Raw genomic sequence first — 24,099 nt, 5'->3', positions numbered from 1 at the left:
TGTTAGTCCCTGCTCACCACCGTGTAAACCGCCTCACACTCTTCAGGTCAGCAGCCTTCAGTTTGAATACAGTCTGGGATTTAAAGGTGTGTCGTTGTAGCTATCTTAAAGTGATATTACAGACACTGTCTGTCACTGACAGTCGACTCCGGTTCTTTATTTTAAAGCTAGCTAACGGTTGCGTTAGCAAAGTAGCCTCAGGGATGGCGGAGGTTCCCGGGACATCAAGTGAGACGATAACGGAGACTGTTGAGACGAGCACGCCGCCGCCGCCCCAGCAGGTAAGCAGGCTGGCTTTGGGGACCTTTTCAATGTTGTGCTAACCAGTGTTACTGCAGAGCACAACCCGTCGGTGGTTTCCATCAGTGTAGGCCTGCAGACAGCGTTCATGTCATCAGCCTGGGATGGTAATAATCTGCTGTGTGAAGTTTGAGGACGAGGCCTAATGACTTCATTAAGTTCTTCTCTTCTAAAAGGACAGTGACGTTACTAGCGTTAGTTAGCGAGGGCCGCTGACATTACAGCAGGCGCATCCAACGCATGTGCAAATGTTCTCATGTATCGGAAAAGAGGAACACCACCTGAATGAAGAACTCCAGTGTTATTTAAGTGGGCGAGGGAAGTTGGGTCTGTATTTGTGAGCAGGAGCTGCTCTCTCTCAAAGCCAGACACCAGAGAATCAAGTGTGGAGCTGCTCCCTACACAATGAGTAGATACCGAGTTGGTTTCGTGATGTCAGTTGTGAATCAGAAAATGTTCCCATACACTCGCAGCATCCTCCTGGGTGCTCTCACTGGCAATCCACTGTCTATTTATCCTCGATGACATCACAGCTGTGAGTTTTAGCTCAAACTCTAGCTGTTGGATTTGGGGAGAGGTGCTCATGTACGCGTATGTTGGACTGTCTTGGACCATAGGAATAACAGGTGAACAGATGTCCGTCCTCCACAGAGCTGGGTCTGTCTGACGTTCCTGTCTGTTATAGGGAAGGTTTTCGTTGCCACCGTACTCTACAGGGGAATTGTTGGGTCTATGTTTATCATAGTGTGGTCTTTACCTAGTTTGTAAAGTGTCCTGGGATAACTTTTGTTATGATTTGGCACTATAAATAAAATTGTATGTATTGTATTGAACAGGTTTGAATTTGAAGCTCTGGCATATGACCCCTTTCAAATTCCGAATTCCATTACTAGGCAACAGCCTTGCTTCTTGTTAAAGCTTGAATGTGTGGAATGAGCAGAACAGCTCCATCTAGTGTCTCAAGATCGTCATCACAACAACCAAAAATAATTCCAGCAGTCGGGTTGCCAGTATCCTACAGCAGATCGGAGTCTGTTTGAAACTGTTTGAACCTGTCCCCTCCAGCAAATCACACCATAAAAACAAGGATTAGAGGAGTTCGACTGACAATTAGCGTTAGCACTAGCCGTTCCAGCTAATTAAAGGTGAAAGGGATGTTCGCAATCAAGGAGAAGCGTAGCCATTTGGGCGTGCGTTTTAATGGTTTCTCTCCTTTCTCTCAGTCCATGGAGTGAATGCTCGGCCTATATTGACTCTGGTTTTTACCCCTCTCGCTCACTCAGCTGCTGGGACAAATATCGCCCCCTTCACTGAGGCTCTGAAGCAGCTGCAGGATTGGCAAACTCCATTATACCCAGTGCCAGCCTACAGTAGCTGCACCCAACAACAGACAACCCTGGCAACCAGCAACGGCCAACGCTATTGGCTGCTACCATGGAAACACAACGGGATAGAAAGTCATTGTCAAAACCAGTCAACATTTTTTTTTTAATATTAATTCAGACTAAATATATTTTTTTTTATGGGAAAGTAATACTTTCATTCTGTACTCGTCAAAACTTTCATTCTGTACCCGTCAAACCGCCCCGGGTTTTTGTTTTTTTTGTTTGCATCTTTGAAAAGGTCTATAAGGATATTTTAGACAATAGTGTTGTGCCTACTTTGGGTCGACAGTGGTGTTGGCCCTTTACAGTTTCAACATGACAATGTCCCCATGCATTAGGAAAGAATTTTTTTTCCCAGTTTGGTGTGGAAGAACTGACCTCTACCCCATCATAAAAATGATTTAATAATTTATCATCTTTCAATGGTATCCTATCGTGATGTGATCCTTTATCAAGAAATCATGATACACAATTACAGTAAACAACACAACAAAACTACTATAAATTGATAATAACAAGCACATACTAACTCAGAATTATATTTTATAAAATGAGAAATACTTAGTATTTGACATTGTTATGTATTATATTCACACAGGAGTGTACAAAGAATAGGCTTTACCATGTGGTCATTTCATATAGGCCATTTTTTTATTGAATTACCAGGAAACATGCTGCATCGGGTTGGAGATCAAAATAAGAAAACAAAGTTTTAATACTTGATCAAGTCTTAAATATAGTTATTTTTTATTGTAAATTATTTGATAGAATATCAGCTGTGTCTATACCACTGCTGTACTAGCATGTACCACCATCTTCCAGGAGGGACGGAGCCTGACAATCAAGCTGAGGAAGAGGAAGACTGAGAAGAAGGTGGAGTGGTCCAGTGACACTGTCGACAACGAGCACCTAGGAAGAAGGTCTTCAAAATGTGAGTTCCTCTTCCTCATCAGCCATTAAGGAAGCACTTACTTTTCTGCCAGCAAAGGGTGATTAGAGCTGCCTTTAAATGCTGCACAATAAATCTTTTTTTGGATCGTCAGAATGAGAATTTTGTTTTTAGTTAGTTGAAAGAGAGAATCATTAGAAAACTGCACATTGAGATGTAACTCTAATTCTTTATTTATTTCCGCCTTTTGTGCTGAAAATGTTCAATAAAAAAAGTTGGACATAATTTCCTTGTTTTTTAATTCAAATTTCAATTCTTTGTTGTATTTTAGCAGTATACTGAAAGCAGCAGAAAGGCACAACTCAGTACTTAATTATCTGTTTATCACAAGTTCCAGCGTTGTCACAAAAATCAACAGTTATTTAGTATCCCCTCATATCATGCTGCCCTGGTCTGTTGTCTATTTTCCCGCCGTATGACACCACCGTATGACACCACCGTATGACACCACCCTATAACTCCAGCGTATATAACTCCAGCGTATATAACTCCAGCGTATATAATTCCACCGTATACAATTCCACCGTATATAACTCCAGCGTATATAACTCCACCGTATACAACACCGTCGTATACAACACCGTCGTATACAACACCGTCGTATATCACACCGTCGTATATCACACCGCCGTATATCACACCGCCGCAGTATCACACCGCAGTATCACACCGCAGTATCACACCGCAGTATCACACCGCAGTATCACACCGCAGTATCACACCGCAGTATCACACACCGTATATAACACCACCGTATATGACACCACCGTATATGACACCACCGTATATGACACCACCGTATATGACACCACCGTATATGACACCACCGTATAACACCCCAGCAGTATAACACCCCAGCAGTATAACACCCCAGCAGTATAACACCCCAGCAGTATAACACCCCAGCAGTATAACACCCCCGCAGTATAACACCCCCGCAGTATAACACCCCCGTATATAGCACCACCGTATATAACACCACCGTATATAACACCGCAGTATAACACCACCGTATATCACACCCCAGTATGACACCGCCTTATAACACCATCGTATAATACCACTGTATATCACACACAAATATAAGTATGGTTGACATTAAGATCTAAATCACTCGCTCACTCTGCACACTCCTTCCCACAGTGACTTATCCCCCGCACTTTATTAGGTAGTATTCACCAACTGTGGTTTTCACTAACTGCGTTATATTGTCTCTGTACTCTGAACATTGACTGTAAAGTCAAGTCTAATCTTATCTGAATCGAAATACTCTCCTTGATATTCAGCTCTGCCTCTTCATCATCCTGCTCAACTCCATTTATCGAATCAAACAGTTGAAAAGCTATTTTTACCCCACGCTCCCTTTAGTTCCTATTACTGAACGGAAACATTAGAACAAGGTGTCATGCTGTATTTTGAATTTCAAACTGACAAGTAGGAGCTTTCAGTGAGTCAGTGAAGGCGTCATCTGCTTGGATCAGTCCTAACCGTGTGTGTTGTGTTCCAGGTTGCTGTATTTACGAGAAGCCCAGACAGTTCGGAGAGTCGTCCTCTGAAAGTGAGGGAGATGATGATGATGATGAAGGCTGCGGCAGTGCTCACTGTATCCTGGGTCACGGCAGGAGAGGCCATGGACAGAGGGGGGGTGGAGGGACCACAGTGCCCCCAAACTCTGGAGGGTCACACACCCACTAATGAGCACTGAAGGCTGGTGGTGGGAACTGAGGGGGTTCTCACCATTACAACGATACATTAAAATCCTGCACTCTTTTTTTTTTTTAAGTTTAGTTCCATCACTGAAGGACAGGTAGGCCTGATGCTGCATCCCAGCCCTGAGTCACACACTCCAGCTGCTGGAGCAGGATTACAGAGCAACATGGATTATTGAATTAGCCCAATTGGAACTCCTGCTCTCCTTTCAGCAGCTGAAAGCATGCCCAGTACTCCGCCAGCTGATATCCATAACCTGGAATGATAACTACAGGTTCACATTTTAAATTTCTTAAAAAGAACTAGTGCTTAAAAGTCTGAAAAAGGAGGCGTACTGGGGTGATAATAGAATTAAAGAGGACACATCAGACCTTTTGCATGTTTTAGCTCTTTTACTCCAGATCACACAGTGTGCATTACATCACTGCTGAGCCTCTTCCAAAGCAAAGAGTACAACAGTGGAATCTTAAATGCTTTCCTAATCGATTTCACAATGACATGACAATAAACTTTGAGGTTTGGGATCGATCACAGTGAACATCATGTTTGCTTTTATTTTAGTCAGAGTTGTTATGCGGAAATGAAATCAAGGTTGCAACTGATGACGTTTTTGTCAACGCTTAAACTGCGGAATATTCTATCAGTCATTTCTGTCTAACAAATACTGGAATATGGAGAATAATGTTCACCACACGACCCAGGACAAAGGGAAGCCTCCCACCCTCACACTGCAACGGCGAGAACCAGCCAAAAGATTAGCTGTGCTCAGTTATCATAATGGTTGCAGATTAATTTTTTCAGTCTAGTTATTTACATTTTGTGAAATCAGCTCATCTCTTTTATCATTTAAAAATATAGATATTCATTTTTTGTTTGCCTTCAGATTGTCACAAAAAAGAAAAACAGTTAGTTGTTAGAACCATAATAGGGCTTCTTAACAACAAATACATGACAGATTTGTTTTTTTTTAAATTATTTTTTGTAGACACAAAATGTATCATCAGCCAGCACTTACACCGGCCCCATCTGTAACTTTATCTACAATAAAAAAACAGAAATTATTACATAAAACCAATCAAGTTTTTTTTGTTGCCTATAAAAAGTCCAGCTGAAAGAGTGCAGAAAAAATGTGATTTTCCCTTTGAATTAGTACAGAAAATAAAACAGAAGATGTTCGTTTCAGTAAGCTAATCGAGTGAACTCCACTTGAATTAATGTGGGAATCACCACAATCTCCACCGCCCACCAGCTTCAAACGGATTTCTCTTGTACGCCGTGAGGACGTTTGTAGTCTCATTTGCCCACTTGATAGCAACCTTTTTTTGAAGACCTGTACAAGTGGAGCATTTACTGACGTAGAACAGAACGTTCAAATCTCTTCGGCCTGTGTTAAACATGAGATTTTTTAAGGCATCAAACCAAAAACACATTCAAAAATCCCACTGACTTCCAGACAAAGGAACAGGAAGTGCTAAATGCTAACTCATTTCTGGGTTTCAGGACTCGTTCCTGCACCACTCTAAATTATGGACTATACCAATGTTTTTGCATGTTTTGGCCCTTTTACTGCAAATCCCCTCTCTGTATATTACGTAACTACGGGACACGTGATGTTTATACTGTTATAAAATGAGAGGAAACCAGCGGCTGCTTATTGAAAACCCTAAAACAGTATGGAGTGTTCTAGAAAATCATCAGTAATGTAATGTGTTGGTGATTTGTCATGAAGTAGCTTAAACCTATAAAAGCGTGAGTTCTTGTCCCCAGCAGCACACTGGACTGTGTGACTTGAGGCCATCAGGTGCTGCCTGGCTGTGTGTTTCCCTTCTGACAAAGTTTCACACTTAATTGTATATAATACAGCACACTGTTCTTTGGATTCTCTCTGCTTCATTCTACTCTAGCAGCTGGACATGCAGCGGGCCACAGTATGTGAGGATCACAACAGCATGGACTTCTCTATAGCTGAGGGAAATTTTACTGTTTCTGATTCGTGACCAGTTTTAAAGGTTGAATATGTAGAATCTGTATTAAAAGCTACTTAAAAAAAATAAATAATAATACACCAATGGGGTGTTTTGAGGGGTACGGAATGAAAGTATTGCTTTTCCATAAAAAATATATTTAGTCTGAATTCATATTTTTTTTTAAATTGACGGGTTTAACAATGACTTTCTGTCCTGTTCTGTTTCCATGGTAGCAGCCAATAGTGTTGGGCATTGCTGGTTGCCAGGGTTGTCTGTTGTTGCTACAGAAACAAGAATCCTTTGGAGTTGAGAGCTAGCTTACTAACGTTAGATACTGATGTCAAATGAACTGATGAGTCCAAATGAGTGGGCCCCCTGAATGATTCATCACTGACATGGAGCAGGCTGATCACTGACACACTCAGCCACAAACCTGGCAACCAGACTGCTGGAGTTATTTTTTGTTGTTGTCGATGGAGCTGTTCTGCTCATTCTCTATATTCAACCTTTAAAGTTGGTGCTAACTTGACACCAACAGATCAGATTGCACAGGACTGCAGTGACAGTGTTACTTCAGCAGCATCACCATCACGTGTTGTTGAGGATCCTGGGCCCTGTGCTTCAAATGTAAATCACTTCATTCACAAACTTCTTCAGAACTGTTTTACATTTTTTTCTGAAGCTGTTGTCATAGCAAAAAAATAATAACAAATCCAATCAGCGATTTCATAGTTAGAATAAGGAACTGATAAAAGGTTCAGGCCGATGTTTTGGGAGATACCAGCTAGTATATTGTCTGACATATTATTAAAACATTTCAAACTCTGATATGAATATCACTCTTGGGCTAATGCAGTATTGTTGTGAGCATGTGTGAAGGTGAGGGACAGTCCCCCACAGCCATGACACCATGCTGATTCTAAAGAATAGTTTGTTGCTATGGTGTAACCTCATCTGACAGAAGCATATATCCTACAGCAATACTTCAGAAGAACTGAATTAGCTGGATGACTTCAGCTAATATTGCATTGTGGATTAGTTCAACCCCATAGGAAGAATGGGGCCTGGGACATGTGAAAGCTTCGATTCTTTCTGCAAAGCTGTAATGACTTACATCACTCTATTTGTTAGTGCATTTTCTGACCCCGTTAGATTGGATGAGACTTCACTAACAGAAGAGTGTTGTTATTTTTGACTCTAAAATCCTCTGCTGGCTTTCATTTGCTTGATTGATTTATAGATAAATCCGTTGGATCCACTGGACAATCGCAGAACTGAGGACATTTAGTTTTTCCCAGACTTTTCTTTGCAACAGATGTTGATGAGTGGAGTCAAAATGGTGGAGGGCTTACAGCAGAAAGAAAAGTACATCTCTGTGAATGCACTTATTCCCGTCACTCCTTGGCCAAAGCACCCACAGGTTCCCTTTAAACTCAGCTGCGTGTGGGTCTGTGAAGTGTATTTGAGGCTGCTCCGCTCTGCAGGACGACTGACTAACAGTGGTCTTTGATTGGAGCAGCAGGCTGCACTTACAGGATGGAAGTGATCGGCTCTGCAGGACAGGGGAAGGTGCATGACTGCAGGCCCAGGCTTTGTACAAAATTCAAATGACAAAGGCTCCATCATCATCATCATCATCATCATCATCATCATCATCATCATCTACAGCTTCAAACTGTTTGATATGTGACAGTTGTGTGAGTTACACTGTTCATCCATCACACCACCTTCTGTACTCTCTATACACACTGACATTGTTACATATGTACATTGTTCTTGTACTGGTAAGGCACCTTTCTGTATATACTATTACACATAATGAGATCAGATTTAATGTGAATTAAAGTTTTAAACTGGCTTACAATTGTGTCTTATATATTACATAGGACAGTGATTCCCACAGGAATAATGATTTGGCTGAAATAATTTATCCACATACTGTATATACAGCCCCGTGACAAGGGTCTTTGATGTGCCGGTAGGGGCCAGTGACTGATGGCAGCAGTCAACTTAAAGGTTAAATATGGAGACACACTAGTGTCTCAAGATCGTCGTCACAACAACAAAAAATAAGTCCAGCAGTCGGGTTGCCAGGTTGGTCAGACCGAGCCCAGTAGCCTACAGGAGACCAGGGTCTGTTTGAGCCTGTTTGGACCCGTCCCCTCCAACAAATCACACCATAAAAACAAAGCTTAGAGAAGTTCGACTGACAGTTAGCGTTAGCCGTTAAAGATGAAAGTGATGTTAGCAATCAAGGAGAAGCGTAGCCATGTGGGCGTCTGTTTTAATGGCGTTTCTCTCAGTCCATGGAGTGAATGCTTGGCCTATATTGACTCTGGTTTTTGCCCGTCTCCGCTCACTCAGCTGCTGGGACAGCCCCTTCACTGAGGCTCCGAAGCAGCTGCAGGATTGGCAAACTCCATTATACCCAGTGCCAGCCTACAGTAGCTGCACCCAACAACAGACAACCCTGGCAACCAGCAACGGCCAACGTTATTGGCTGCTACCATGGAAATACAACGGGACAGAAAGGCATTGTCAAACCTGTCAATTTTTGAAAAAGATATTTATTCAGACTTAATATATGTTTTTATGGAAAAATAAATACTTTCATTCTGCACCCCTCAAAACGACCCCTGGGTGTGTTATGTTTTTTGAATCTAGCTTTTAATAATAAAGATTCTACATATTCAACCTTTAAATAAAGCATCTTTTATTTCCTCAGAAGATGAAATGTGGGAGAGAGGACAGTTTTACAAAGATGCATCAGGTTCATTCTCTGCTGTAAAGCATCAATCCAAAATGATGCAGTGACGTCCCTTTACAGCGTGTTCCCAGCAACCTTTAGCTCATTCTGTGGGTTTTACAATCATAATTGGACTGTTATGGTTGAGTCCCAGAGCTCCAGCGGTAGGCACGACACCCACTGAACACTTCCCAGCATCAGCACTATTACAGTAAGAGACGAGCTGGTGAACACAGTGGAACATTCAGAAGCTAAAGGAGCAGATAAGAATTGATGGAGCCAGAAGCAGAAAGGATTATACGTTGAGGCCCTGTTCTGAAAAAGGTCCCAGTGAGGGTAAGGTAAAGCTGATACTGTGCTTACATGGTACATAATCCTTCATTCACCTGTGGTTAATGAAATGAGCACATAGCAGACCTGGGGCCAGATGGTCTTCCAACATAATAATAGATTACACATATGGAAACAGGGTCAAGAGGCCCAGCAGCTTGAATGTTAGCCTAAAACCATTCATCTAATGTGTGAAACAATATATAATACAAGTTTTGCTGCATATTCATTTATGAAATTGCCAGATTCACCTTTTCTCCCAAATGTCTGAATGTCATGCTGCCAAATGTACAGAAAGTAACTGTAAAACAAAGGGGTACTCTGTAATGTGAGCCTGTGGAAGACCGACCACCATTTGACTTCAGTCCAGATGTTGATAAAGCTGCTGGAACACTTAGGAGACAAGCCTGGAGCTCACGGTCCATCATCTGATGTCTGGATAACTTACTGGAGTTAATTTATCACTGTCACATTGTTTCATTTCATGTAGGACTCCAAAGAAATGAGTAAAGCAGACAATCTAATATAAGAGAATATTTATTTAGCCAGTGGGAGCATTTCACATCAGTGTAGTGTTGGCTCGAGATCACATGGACAGTCAGAGTTCACAGCAGTTACTTCCTTCCTACACCATGGCTATCAGTGAGGTCCTTCCACCTTATTTAAGGAGGCAGGACAGAGTTGTGATCCAGCACATGCAGGTGTGTTGGCTGCTTATACAAAAATAGCTTTCCTTACAAGAGATGATCAGCATTAAATGCTCGATAAAAGCAAACAATGACTAAAAGGCAACAGAGGCTTGAGACATTACGTCACCTTCTTGGGACTCAAACTGTTACTAGACTTTTGGGAACATTACAATTATATTGTGTGAAAAGGCATCAATGCTGCCACAGTGAACAGAAAATGTGCACTCAGTGCACTCCTTAGCATAACGTGAAAATTCAATTAGCAGATAATGTGCAAATTCATTTTAGCTTGTGTAGATTGTCATATTGCAGGAGAGGCCTCTTTTATTAAATGCGTTAGCTATTATTAAGCTGACCACCAAAAACACCATTTATATTTTATATTCATTTGTAACAATATAAATGAAAACACAATTCAAATTAATTAAAAGGCCGCAATGTATGACTATTTTTCATGATCCAATAAACTGCCAATTACTTTCTGTATTAGTGGTTTGGGTTTTAAAATGTAAAAAAAATGGAATTCACAATTTCTTAAAGCCCTAGGCATCATCTTCAAATGGTTTGTTTTGTCGTACTGACAGTGCAGCGGTGGGTCAACTGAGAAGCTGCAACCAGGAAAAATGACCGCAACAAGCACTCGATCATCACAACAGTTGCAAATACTCAAGTTGACTGTTTCAGCTCCAAATTCAAAATATCAAGTCAAGTTTGCAATTTCATTCTCAATGATATTCCATTCAGTGTCCTGTCATTATGGTGGGGTGTTCCATGTGCTGCTTAGGAGCACACTTTAAATGACTTTTTCATGAAGATGGGATTTGAACATTTTTTATTCTAATGGTGTCGGAAAAATTGAGAATGAATCATTTCAGTGAGATGAAATCAAGATCAAGTCAAATGTGGTTAAATATGACAGGACTGTTGGGTGCAAAACATGCTACTGTGCACTAAAACCAAATGGGATGTTTGGTCTTTTCAGTTCTGTACCTTTAAATCTAGAGCATGGCAAGGAAGTAAAAGCCCATAAAACACATCCCTTTAGGGAAAAGTTAAGTTGAAACAATTTGTATCATGGCACAGGAAATGACATAAGGCCAAAAAAGTGTTAACAGAACACATTCAAATGTGCTGCTGGTATTACATATTAGGAATCTCAATCTAATCATCCATGGACTGAAAGTTCCACAGGTCAGACACCAGTGACACTTACACACCCTGCTGTTTCACTTCAATATGTGAACATACTGTACATAACGTAGAAAACAGATTACACATTCAGGAAATGACACATGCTGTATTGTTAATTTAGAGCTGAGAATGAGCAGCAACCATCACTGAGTGCTGAAACCACTTCCACAGCAACAATGCATCAAACATTGCATTCCTTTCAATCAGTCTTCAGTCTAAACACACTCATTTGATTAGGAAGACACAAACTGGAGGTCTAGATCTTCTGGCTTAGTGTGTGTGTGTGTGTGTGTGTCTGTCAACTCTGCTGACAGTAGTTGGTCTGTCGGCCCAGACCATCACCAACAGTTATGTTGTGTTCACTCGGAATCAGAAATCGCAAACCTCATCTTCTGATTCAGGCTTGTAGTAGGGGCAGAAGGGGGGTGGGTGGGGTGTGGGGTGTGTGTGTGTGTGTGTGTGTGTGTGTGTGTGTGTGTGTGTGTGTGTGTGTGTGTGTGTGTGTGTGTGTGTGTGTGTGTGTGTGTGTGTGTGTGTGTGTGTGTGTGTGTGTGTGTGTGTGTGTGTGTGTGTGTGTGTGTGTGTGTGTGTGTGTGTGTGTGTGTGCTTACTGACTGATGTCTAAGGCTAAATGGTCAGGGGTGATTGTTTCTACCTATTCATCTATCCTCTCTGACTTCCAATCATTGACCAAATTTGGATTTGAAGAAAAAGGTACATTCACATTCCCCTTCTGCTCAACAAAATGACCCCAAACTCTTACTTGGCAAGGGATGTGATGTCACAGGTCTGATGTGGATAATATATAAATATTAAGCAGCGTATTATTGTACAAAACTTGGTGGAGCCAGCTAGAGACGACACCAAAACAGGAATTGCATGCTTGAATGTGTGTGTCTTGCAAGTGTCAGTTGAAGTTAGAATGTTAAGTTAAGTTAAAGATTGGATGAGTATACTGTATGCTGGGGACACAGGTCATATGACTGAGCCTTCAGTGACAAAGTTAGCGGCCAAAGACCGAGCCAAATTGTAGCTTCAGAACATCCAGTCACTCAGGCTTTTTGTTAATGCAGTGGTTTGGATTGGTTTGCGTGGTGATAATTTGGGCTGTGTCTTTGGTTGTTTTGGGGTCAAATTTGGGCATCATCTGGGCCCACAGCAGGTGACTGTCTCATGGTTAGTCATGAGAAAAGTAGCCACACAAGACAAGATATAAAATTCCCTAGATACTTTGTATCTTTCCCATTTGTCTTGAACATTCATGGCCCATATCATCACTGACTCCGATTATAGGAGCAGTTACTGAATGGTGTACTGCTATCAATGTCAACATTCTGATGACAACATTAAGTGAGGACAGACATCTATAAAATGCACATCAATAGTGTTGAACACAAAGTGACATGAGTAAAACTTCTATTAGTTTATGATGAATGTGCCATACAATCCCTTGTTGTGCAGTGGAGCAGTGTGTGTGTGGTTCCGCTGGAGGACCTCTGAAACAGCTGGACTGATGTTGGTGGACTCCAGAACAGAGGGCAGCTTCTCCCCGTCTGTGGAAAACATAGAGCTTTGTTAATAAGCAGCCGTGGAAAACACAGTATTCTGACACTCTGACACGTGCTGGGTGCGTACAGATAGTCTTTGGTCGATGCAGGGAAACCTGCACACACCCTGCACTATCATCAAAACAGGTCAAATATGAACTGCACCACAGGAGACCGTACCAGGAATTTATCTACTTTGTTTTAGACTTTCAACTTTCATCTGAATTTTGCAGCTTTGGCCATAATCTACATGTCAGTAATAACATTGTACTCTCAGAGAATACAGTCAGTAACCTGAAAACGTTCTGTCCCCGGCTAAGGGAATAACCAGATTATTGAACTTCCCCATGTATCCATGAGAGGGGGATGAATGGGGAAATGACGGAGTAACTCTTCCTCCGGTACAGTTGGTGGAGCTCCACCAACATCCAGCTGGACTGAATACACCTTTATTTCCGGTTCACCTTTGTCAGAATCACAAGCGTGAGGAAATCAGCCGACTTTTGGACAGAACTACGACAGAAACGGGTCTTCTTGGTAGTGATGTTAGTTGCCATGGCGAAATCCTCCCTCGGTTTAACGGTAATGCCCTATTTTTGTTTTTTTGTGCATTAAAACCTAAACCAGTTGAAAGTCAACAAACATAATGGGCAATAAGTACCATTTGTTCAACAAGCATAAACGTGCATCATAGTTTGAGCAGAACCAGCGACTTTTCCCCGGCACGTTGACAGCCCTCGATTTGTTTTTCTTGTTTATAGATTCTTTACTGTTAGTTTAACGTTCAGTTCCAGATTGATATATTCATTTAGGTGTTTATTACTCTGAGACGGATGTTCAGTTATCCAGATTTATATATATATCTCACAGTAAAACAGTTGCTGCTAATAAAGTCAGAGCTTATTCATTTCCAACAGTTTTGAATTTTTTTGCGGGGAGATGAATTATATCGGCCGATTAATCGGCTATCGCTTTTTCCTGCTGCAAACTATTGTTATTATATTGTCCTTTAAAATTCCACTATCGGCCGACCTCAAGTTTCCATGCAGGAATAATTGGGGTACTGAAGGAGTTCTCTAGGTCTGTTAATCAGGGTATGAAAACTTGGATTTTACCAGGGTATTTGAGAAACCGGAGTATGCCCTTAACCAGATTATAATCAGGTTTTTGTGAGTGACATCATTAAAACAAACGACCAAAGTCTGACTGGTCAAAAAAGCAGACACAAGCAGTCAAGATGATCTGCCAGGTTGGAAACAAAGTAAAACACCTCTTGCTTCCACCTTGACTTACTGCACTGTAGTTGTGCATGCGCACAGTTTCCTGTTGAATGAGGGATGAGTAGTGACATTTCAGGTGTGCTCACTGAGATGATATAAACGCACTGTTGGTTTGTTTCCAACCCGTCTGATCCTCAGACTGCTCCACCTGTCACTCACTGTAGCGAGTCACTGTATTCGCTGATCTCAGCCATTAATTTTGGGTACAATGTTATCATGACTGACATGAATTATAACTGCAAAAACAAGACCCAATAATGATTGTGAACCAGAACCATACTTTAATAACAGCTTAAAACTGATCCCATGTGGAAAGCAGAAGAACTAGCATAGAACAGCCGTTTTTGGTCATTGCCCTGCTTGGGGTGCACATCTCCAGACAACCCACCAATGGCCCTCTATACATCCAAATGTAAGGCTGGAACTATAAATGGGTACAAAGGATATTTATCTCAACAAATTGTATTCAATAGTTTCTGATTTCTGGCTAATGGTTGTTTGGCCAGACGCCAAACCCCATAATTATCTGTGAACAGACAATTATGAAAACTGAAGCAGTGGGAGATCGGAGGCCTCAGGCAAATTAACTGAATTATCCTAGCTGCTTTCACACCACTCAGAAAAACCTCACACTTGTTTTCTATGGTTACAGGATCAAAATAGAGTCCCTTAATGTGGGTGTATGCCAGCTGGGAGAGCAGTTCATATGTATTTGACCTGTTCTTCTTACAGTATCTGAATTAGAAAACTTAAATAGCCATACATTAAGCCACTGTGTCATATAAGTTCATTCCAGCCATCATTGAATAGGTGCTTTATGCAATATAAAAAATACACCAACGTGCATGAGCACACTAACCTTTCTTTGGCTGTCACACAAGACCCGAAGTTCTACACGGCCAGGTGCTACAATGCAACAGCCCACTCCCTACACACACCGATCTCACCACGATGGCAACTCTCCCTTTAGACCTGAGTGGTAAAATGGTAAATGGACCTGTACTTATATAGCGCCTTTCTAGTCTTCTGACTACTCAAGGCGCTTTCACACTACTTGTCACATTCACCCATTCACACAGATGGCAGTAGACATCTACTTACCATTTAATCTAACCATGCACACCACATTCACACACCCATGCGTCGCACAGGGAGCAATTCGCGGATCAGTGTCTTGCCCAAGGACACTTCGACATGCGAACCGGGGGACCGAACCGCCGATCCCTCAAATGGAAGACGACCCACTCTTCCACTGAGCAACCTTCAACTGAACTGAGAGTGAAGAGTGAGAGTGAGCTGCAAAAGATACATTCCAATGAATGCATTCACTAACAAGGGTTCACATGAGGTTGACAAACTCTTCAGTACAAAGAGGAAATACAAGAGCATGATCTGACTAAAGAAAGGTCAAAATCACTCACACTGACAGTATGGCTCTATTGACAACTCAAAATAACACCTATTTCAAATATTGCTTCATGTGTTGTGGTCGCTATGGATCCAGAGTCTTTTACTATGGCTGTCCATAGTGATGGGCCTGCAGATCCAGCTTAATATGCATCCTGGAGGTTTGCGGTTTACCCAAACTGGCATAGATGCCACAGACCTACACCTAGCTTCACCAAGTCAAGATGTGGATTAAGATGTCAGTTTTAGCCTAACCGACCTAATAGTCAGGTTCACTATATAATTTCGTTGGAATTTTTGGGGGATTTGCAACCCTATATATTTTTGGACAGGTTATTGTATGAGGTATCAGAAAACCAATGCTGGTGGTATAAGGCGGCCATATTGGAATTTGAAAAAATGGAGACAGTCAAACCTAAGTTTTGTAATATCTCGGCTTTCTAATCAAGCTAGATATATATTTTCAAGGTCAGGGAATACAATGGTGGGAGTTACAATGCTAAAACATTTTAAAACATTCAGAAAACCAATGCTGCCATTTGCACAGATGTTTATAAGGCGGCCATATTGGAATTTTTCATTCATTCATTCTTTCATCTTCAACCGCTTGTCCCTGTCGGGGTCGCGGGGGGCTGGAGCCGATACCAGCTGACATCAGGCGTGAGGCGGGGTACACACTGGACAGGACACCAGTTTATCGCAGGGCACATAGAGAGTCATCAATTAACCTAACACGGGCATGTCTTTTGAATTGTGGGAGGAAACCCACACAGACAAGCGGAGAACATGCAAACTCCATAGTAGGAACCTGGAACCTTCTCGCTCTGAGACACTACACCACCGTGTAGCCATATTGGAATTTGAAAATGCTAATTATATTTTTGCAGGGCCAAGGAATCAAATGGTGATAGTTACAAAGCTATTACATTCTACAGCATTAACCCTTTAATTGTTGTTTTATTGCAATATCTCTGTAATCAAAAGGTGTTTTCATTTTTATATCATTTTATTAACATTTTAATCTGATATTGGCTGTGGCTGATATTTATTGTGGAAACTTGCACATCTCAAACCAATAAGATGTGTGCTGAATGAAAACATATAAACTTAATGTATATTTGAGAATAGATCTGAACACCAAGTAGCTCCCATGGCAATTCTGTATTTAAAGTGACAGTCAGTGCATATGAACATGTCAACAAGGCAAGCTGATTAAAATCTGCTCTGGCATCAACTGCAGAGAATTTTCATGGGAAAACCAGAGCTTTCACGTCTGTCGAAAGAGTATAATGATCAGTTCGGCATGAATGCTGACAGAATCACAGAGCCCCATGAGCGTGGGCAATCAAATTAATTCATAAAAGAACTTGAGTTCACATGATTTTTGCATGTTTGTTTGTTTCTTAAATGAATGAACACACACACACACACACACACACACACACACACACACACACACACACACACACACACACACACACACACACACACACACACACACACACACACACACACACACACACACACACACACACACACACACACACACACACACACACACACACACACACACACACACACACACACACACACACACACACACACACACACACACACACACACACACACCAGAATATAAGGTTTGCGATTTCCTATTACGAGTGAACGCAGCATAACTGTTGTTGTTGATCTGGGCCTACAGACCAACTACTGTCAGCAGCGTCACTAACATGAAGACTTATTTACATTTAGAGGGAATGTCTCCACAGACACACAGATGTGAATACTCAGCAAAGAGGCAACAAGTGCTTTCATTAATGGGTCACATGATCAATCACTATTGTTTTAACTCACTGTGTGATAGAGAGGAACTTAAGACAATTAAATAGATAGAAATCTTTCGGAGTACATGAGATTTTTTTTTTACCAGGTGGTTAAATGTAACAGACGAATGAAGGAGCTTACCTTAAATTTAATTTGTCTTCACCTTGTCCTTGACAGACACAAGCTTTTCTTTGTGTTCCCTGCTGTCTTTCATTCCTTCAGTTTCTTTGCCCTCTTCGTCATTTTCTTCTTTTTGTTCCTCTACACCAAAGATTACACTCTGTCGAACACTGACAGAGATCACCAAAGCCTGGATGATGCCATAGATCAGAGCAAACTGAGGGAGATACTCCTGGATCAGCCAGAGTAATCCTGCCATTCCAACTGTGGAGACAAAAAACATGGCCATGCCATGGAACCACAGCCTCAGAGGTCCCTGGACCCCCAACACCTCCAGGATCAGCTTAGCAGGGGGGGACACAGTCCACAGGAAGCCAACGACAAACAGATCAAACAAGTGGCGGAGGAAGTTGAAACAGATGTCGTAATGCTCCGGAAGGATTTCCACCTTCAAGCTGTGCGCAAAAAGTCGAAAAGGAGAGGTCAGCTGAGAGGAAGGCGGTGTGGGAGACGGAGGAGGTGTTCCATAGTCGGAAAAGTCCCCATCAAGATCACAATCCCCCACACCTCCGTTCTGACCATTACGTTTCCTTCGTCTCAGCCCGCTTGGTTCGGTCTTTTTTGACCAGGAAAGGTAAGAAGTAGAGAGATATTTATTCCACCATCTGGAATTTGCACCTGTCTCCTGTTTCTCTGTGCAGAGGACTTCAGTTTCCACTGGCTGGAGCTTCTCCTGAGCCTCCCAGTACTCCTCAACTGGACTACTTTGGTCACTTTGACGTCTCCACCCGCCCCAGATCCAAGAGGTCCACCCCCTGAGGCCGGGTTTCTGGCCCTCGGCTGTGGTATTCTCTGACACAGCACTGCTGCCCCACGCGCGCACCCACCCCCATGCTCTGCCCACCACGGCTGTCATGCTTTCTCACGCACCTGGTTGGCAGTTGACTTTCAGTGGTAGACACACTTGTCAGCTCCTCTCACTGACGCTGCCCGGGGAGCTATGTGAGCTGACTGGAAAAGCTTGCATGCACTGCCAGGTCACTTATGAAGTTGGAATACTTGTTCACAAGGATTGGGGCCCAGGGAAAGTGACGTCCTCACGCCATAGACACACCTGTGGGTGTGTTTGAGCAGTTCAACAGAAACATTACTTATAATGCTCTTAATAGAGTTACAGCACATAGAAGTCGAGCTTATCGACTACATGTCTTTGATTTTACATGGCAACCTTGCTTTCAATAACTAATAACTTTCAAATATGCTCAAAAAGCAGGTTAGCACCGACTGGTTTCAGGTGACTCGGTTTAGTGTCCCAGAACGCCTGGAAGCTCGACAAGTGTGTTTAAGTCCTCAGTCTGCCGAAACATTCATACCTGCAAATAAAGGAAAATACGTTTACAGTTGGTTTAAACAGGAGCTCAAACTTCCTTCACAGTCCACGTCAACACCAGTTAGCTAAAGGAATGTGAACGTTACACAGGTGACAACGGTACTTTTCAGAGCTAACGTCCACCTGCTGTGACACTGGTTAACTAATGCCAGCTGGTTCAACGTTTACCAACGCATTTTAAGTAAATATTTCGGAGTTTCGGGGTCTCCAAAGTATGGCAGCTACTATTAGAATAGATACTTGCTCACCTTCAGCGACGTTAGCTCGAGCTCGTCTGGCAGACCGTAAGCTAGCCCTGCGGTTAGCAAAGAAGTCGACACAGACAGAGATCCGTAACTTCTGCTGTAAACACAAACGTGTCTATCTTTTGCATTTGGATCAAGTCCTCTTTCCGATGACAGGTACCATTAACGGTGCTGCTAACCAGCAAAAGCCACGGTGTCGGAGAAGGTCCGCCCGAAAAGTCCAACGTTAGCTAATTACAGAACAAAGGACACGGACTACCGGTTCGGTTTAAGCCTTCAAAATAAAACCATAGTCTAAGTTCACTCACGTACATAGGATTTGAGCTTTCCACACAAGGATGCGGCCCTGGCTAAAAGAGCGTCCCTTTAACTCACAGCCACGGTATAAAGGGACACGGGTGCAGAGGGTGCGGTCTCAAACCCGACAATGGCATGTAATCAAGTGGTCACATTGCTGCAGGCCACGTGGGAAAATGCCATTTATAGTTTTGACTCTCAAACACACAACCTTATGGAAGTGTGTTTCCTTGTTTTAAAGGACAGGTAAGTCGTTACTGCACATGGACTTGATAAAATGTAGCCGTTAAGATTGTTGCACGTGTGTATGGACTCTCCACTCCATCAGTTACTTAAAACGTATTGGTCAAAGGCGATTACACATCAGTCCTGCTTTACGTTACCCCGCATGTACATTGGATGATTCATGGGCTAACGGGGTTGTAATTTAGCTACAGAAATATATCTACAATTCTTCTCACTGCATAAGTGCACAGTAACAAATACATTTTATAGTACTTAAGTTAATTAACTTTTCACCTCAAGGTATAGCGCATTCTAAAAGGCCTAACGCCGAATTTAGCTTGGTCATTCATAATAAACATGCATTTGATGAAAAAAGAAAGCCTCCAGCTCATGTCAATGATTTGAAATTTATTTGATGCCATAAACAGTTGAAGGGAAAAGCAACATACAAACACTGGAAACAACTCTTAACAGCCTGATTTATGGGAATGCATCCAGACAGTTAATGCTTCATGTCCTGATAGGTTCTTTAGCTTTTGCACACTACAATTATACAAGTATTCACTGGCAATGACCATTTCAGGCACCCGACTATGTGAAAACAAGTCATGCAAGCAAGCGCCAACTCTGACAATAGTGCAAGTTGATAGATGGCTACTATAAATTAAGTAATGCATTTGTGTACAGTACTGCAAATCAATAACACTTTTGTCTAGCATATTGACAGCAGCAGGCAGAACCGTTGGGGGGCTTGATATTGACCATCTTTGAGGCTCGGAGAAGTACCCTCAGAAGTTGCAGCACCTGTGAAGTGACATTAAAACATAGGTTTAATTCTCAGCACTGGACTTCAGCAACAGTCAACCTAAAGAACAAGTCTACTATAGACTGTAAGGAAACTCTGCAAACCCCTTAATACTGTGCATCAATACCAACCTGGTCCATTTGTGCCTGAATGTCCTCCAGCTCGGGCTGCCAGTCATCCCTGACAGGAGAGAAATATCAGTGATCACCAGCATTTGGCTACCACAAATATACAACAGAAGCGCCAACAGTCAGGTCTCAGTGCGCTGCGAGTAGACTTCAGTTAAGATCAGTTGAACCAAAAACTGAATCATCATTGACCGAACTCAGACAAAGACCAAGCACCATTTGTCCGGTCTATTAATCAAGCATTAGAAAGTTCATAATTTATGCAACTTTAATATTGCATGCAATAGCCCAGTAGTCCCTGATACTTTGATCCCATAGTGAAGTCCTGTTCAGACAAACTCATGGTCACCCAGCTTACCCTGAAAAATGGATCCATCCTTGTGGGGGCCAACTTCCAGAGAAGGTGCTTACAGCTGTGGAACGGTCATACCAACTCCAGTATGTAGATAGGCTACAAGGAAAATTCACATCATTAACACCACCACCACATGGTAAAGAAGGACAAGTTCAAGGACCCACAGTTGTGTGGAGGTTTTAGCCCCTTTACTGCAATCACGACAAGCTTTGAGGTTTTACCAGATAGTTTTCAAAGAGACTTATTACAACTGGCTCTGTTTCTTAAAACAGGCTTTGGATCCTACAAAAAGCTCCATTATACTGAGATGGCAGCAGAAAACATTTACTTCTTTAACCACCCCAGTAGATGAAGTCTAACTTTTCCAAAACATACTATGAGAAAGTTAGAAGAGTTGGTTTTGTAATTTTGGTGATCCAAACCTTTGAATTACTATGAAAACTACACTGCAGTCCCCGTCACTACACCGTGAATACCACTTTATTAAAAGCAGACATGTTTTAATGATTAACTAAACATTTTTCTGGTGTCTGAAAGTTCTCATGATGTGGAATTGAAAAATAAAACCTGCCGCATACTCTGAAACGCTTCCAGAAGTACATGATGAACAGTAAAGGGCTTAAAACCTACCATACCCCTGGTGTGGTTATGTGGTCAGTGCACTGTGAAACATCTTCAAGCTTTTATCAGAGACTCTAGTCTATGAATCATCATTCCACATGGAAATAAAGAGAACAGAACATAATTCTAGATCCCCATCACTTACCTATAGCAGTCTCCATCTGGTCCAGCTAGTGAGGAGAGAGAAGAGTGTATTAGAACCAGTTTTAACAATTGCAGATGGGTTTAAGAACCAGTAACATGCATGCTCAGTGCACTGTGAAAGAGCTTCATGGTATATTCAGAGACTCTAGTCTAGTGAATCATCACAGTAGCATATTGGTTTTCATAGCATCATTTGTGGCATTCCACCCTGCTACTTACTGTGTCAGTGAAGGTAGGACTACCAAGTGCTGTAGTACAGCAGTCAGCCAGGGGGTGACAGCATTCCTTCAGTGCTGTGAGGGCCTGAGGGTGGAGCAGCAGCCATGTTTAGTCAGTGTGATCCTGAAACAGCGGAGGGGGCCAATTCTCTTAGTCAGGCTTTAGAATGCAGATATTAGAATTCAATGTAGGCTGGTTCCCTTCTCATGAAAACATTTTCAGAGTAAATGTTCTGCACCAGTTAACAAATGCATGAAAACTAACCACCATTTCTGTGGCTTGTACTTTTGTATAAAGAGCACACATCTGTGGTTATCATAGAGACAGAAGTCTCATTATCTCTTTTAAGGGGAGACACAATCCCAGGAGTTTTAAGTTTTACAAAACACATTTCACATGCAAAAAAAAGCCACTGGAAGGCCATCGTGTAGAATAGTTTTGTAAAATTAAATGACAAAAGCCCCATTTAAGGAAAACATTTGTATTCATGTCTCCATTTCTAAAACCCTGGCACTGAAACCCTTTGCAAACACAAGTCTTAAAAAGGACGCTAGTTCAAGTAGCACATGTTTTCACTAGTTTAGGGATTAATAAATAAGTGTTTTTTTAAGTAGATGTGTCATTTACTATATCCTATAGGCCGCAATTCCTTTAATTCGGATTCATGTTACATTACTGTATCCTGATAAGTAACATACATTACTTATTCATTGTTACACACATGCACTTTACTCACCCTTCTCTAGGAGGTCCTTGTAGTCTTCGGCGTGGTAAATTCAACGAATAGCCCCTTGGGTGTTAACGGAGCTCTGGGTCAGGTCCCGCTCTTCTCCATTACAGAGTCTTCTCGTGGCACCACGTGCTCCGTATGAAGAGCCAGTGCAGGCGCTGCCGACAGGCCCATTTTGCAGGGACTGGTACAGAAGTCTACTGACACTAAAAAAGCTTCACATTCACCCCTTTTTTTTTTTTTTTTTTTTTTTAAGATATAACCGTTTTATGGCGTGAAACCCCCAAATGGCGTCTGGTCACTGGCTATTGCTTAGAGCGCTGTCAGGAAGAGGCTGAGCAACTGCCCGGACACGGCTTATATACGCTGGTCCTTCACAGCACCCGCGTGCTTTGGGTGTCCTGGATAATGCCTGTCGATAATGCAACTATTTATACAAATACCACGAATTAAACGTATATTTCAAGAAAGAGAAAGTACAATAACGTCACGTTTGTAATACATAATGACAATTCACATATAATTAATATGGACATGTTTTTTTTCTTTTAGGAAACTTTATGGTTAATTTGAAGAAATGAGCAAGTGAACAACGTGTTCACTGCATGATGTTCATTTAAGCAAATGTATTTAGAAATTTTGAGGTCGTTTTCATAGTTCTAGAACGAAAGGGCCAAATACACAAACTACAAACAAAGTTATCTTTGAGTATTAGCTTCTATGATTAGCCTACCCGATATACGAAGTCAATAGTAACGCTGCGTAAGTAGGACATGTGTGGTTTATTTTTTGTATATCATAATATAATAGTTGGAATTCAGTTATCATATACAATAAAGGAATTACAAGGCATGCCTAGTAGTTTATACAGTAGGCCTACTGGACAGTACAAACAAAGTCATTCAGAGTTAAGTCATGACTGAAAAGGCACAGGCAGAAGTATAATGCATGCATATCCCAGTTTTTATTAATTCATGCCACCCTCCAGATATAAAAATAAAAAACACTTTAACAGGTGTAACCTTTAAACAATGCTTATTTAAAAAACTATTCTTTTGAGCACCAAAAGTGGGCAACGGAGGACATACATGACACACATTCAACCTCAACTCTGCTGTTTTCACACATGAAAACGGTGCCTCCTTTAGGTGCAGTGATTGAACTACAAGACTACAAGTACCACCACGACGCCTTTCATGGGTGCCAGGTTCGCGTGCTGTGGAATGGTGAACGGCATTTCAGAACATTGCGCCCTCTATGGGTTATGAAGCCTGGATCTGGCAACACGCAGACTCTCTCGGCTGTCGTCACTGAGGTCAGGTAGACGGAGCGAAGATGGCGACCGCCTACGAGAGATACAATTTGTAAGTACATATGATGTAGTTACTCCTTTTGAAAATGCCTATTCTTTTTTCCAAGTCAGATATAAGACAAGCAAGAGGCGAAGCTAATGGCGGAGGTGACGCCGGAGCGGGAGTTCAGAAGCAGCGTTAGT

At 41.9% G+C, this 24,099-nt stretch overlaps 2 protein-coding genes and 1 long non-coding RNA gene across 5 annotated transcripts in view; 2 read left to right on the top strand and 1 right to left on the bottom strand.

Annotated features, from left to right (window-relative positions):
- Positions 1 to 22: 22 nt before the first annotated feature.
- ppp1r11 (protein phosphatase 1, regulatory (inhibitor) subunit 11) lies at positions 23 to 8,359 on the top strand. 2 transcript variants are annotated; one of them, XM_083926287.1, is made up of 4 exons: positions 25 to 46; positions 168 to 281; positions 2,508 to 2,616; positions 4,142 to 8,359. In XM_083926287.1, exons 2-4 carry the CDS (start codon positions 204 to 206, stop codon positions 4,327 to 4,329), a joined length of 375 nt encoding a protein of 124 aa, XP_083782413.1. In that variant the 5' UTR covers positions 25 to 46; positions 168 to 203; the 3' UTR covers positions 4,330 to 8,359. The 2 variants fall into 2 exon arrangements, with proteins under 2 accessions (XP_083782414.1, XP_083782413.1); XM_083926288.1 differs by having other exon boundaries at positions 23 to 281.
- An 11,631-nt stretch (positions 8,360 to 19,990) lies between these two features.
- LOC310955981 lies at positions 19,991 to 22,921 on the bottom strand. The gene is made up of 6 exons (XR_014593459.1): positions 22,611 to 22,921; positions 21,875 to 21,997; positions 21,657 to 21,681; positions 20,894 to 20,986; positions 20,539 to 20,587; positions 19,991 to 20,406 (listed from the first exon to the last, which is right to left on the bottom strand). It is a non-coding gene; the product is annotated as an uncharacterized lncRNA (long non-coding RNA).
- A 948-nt stretch (positions 22,922 to 23,869) lies between these two features.
- sacm1la (SAC1 like phosphatidylinositide phosphatase a) overlaps positions 23,870 to 24,099 on the top strand; it is a 34,782-nt gene continuing 34,552 nt past the window's right edge. For both annotated transcript variants that reach the window (XM_083925802.1, XM_083925803.1), the window contains exon 1: positions 23,870 to 23,968. In XM_083925802.1, coding sequence (XP_083781928.1) covers positions 23,940 to 23,968 — 29 coding nt within the window. In that variant the 5' untranslated portion in view covers positions 23,870 to 23,939. The remainder of the gene's footprint in view (positions 23,969 to 24,099) is intronic.

Source organism: Echiichthys vipera, assembly GCF_963691815.1.
Source record: "Echiichthys vipera genome assembly, chromosome: 13".
Classification (NCBI taxonomy): Eukaryota; Metazoa; Chordata; class Actinopteri; order Perciformes; family Trachinidae; genus Echiichthys; species Echiichthys vipera.
Note: the sequence above shows the minus strand (reverse complement) of the source record. Positions and strands in the feature narration are given on the sequence as shown.

Coding starts and splice junctions, on each gene's coding strand:
- ppp1r11 (XM_083926288.1), top strand. CDS start 204: ATGGCGGAGGTTCCCGGGACATCAAGTGAGACGATAACGGAGACTGTT. Junction 282..2,507: donor CGCCGCCGCCGCCCCAGCAG/GTAAGCAGGCTG, acceptor ACCATCTTCCAG/GAGGGACGGAGCCTGACAAT. Junction 2,617..4,141: donor AGGAAGAAGGTCTTCAAAAT/GTGAGTTCCTCT, acceptor GTTGTGTTCCAG/GTTGCTGTATTTACGAGAAG.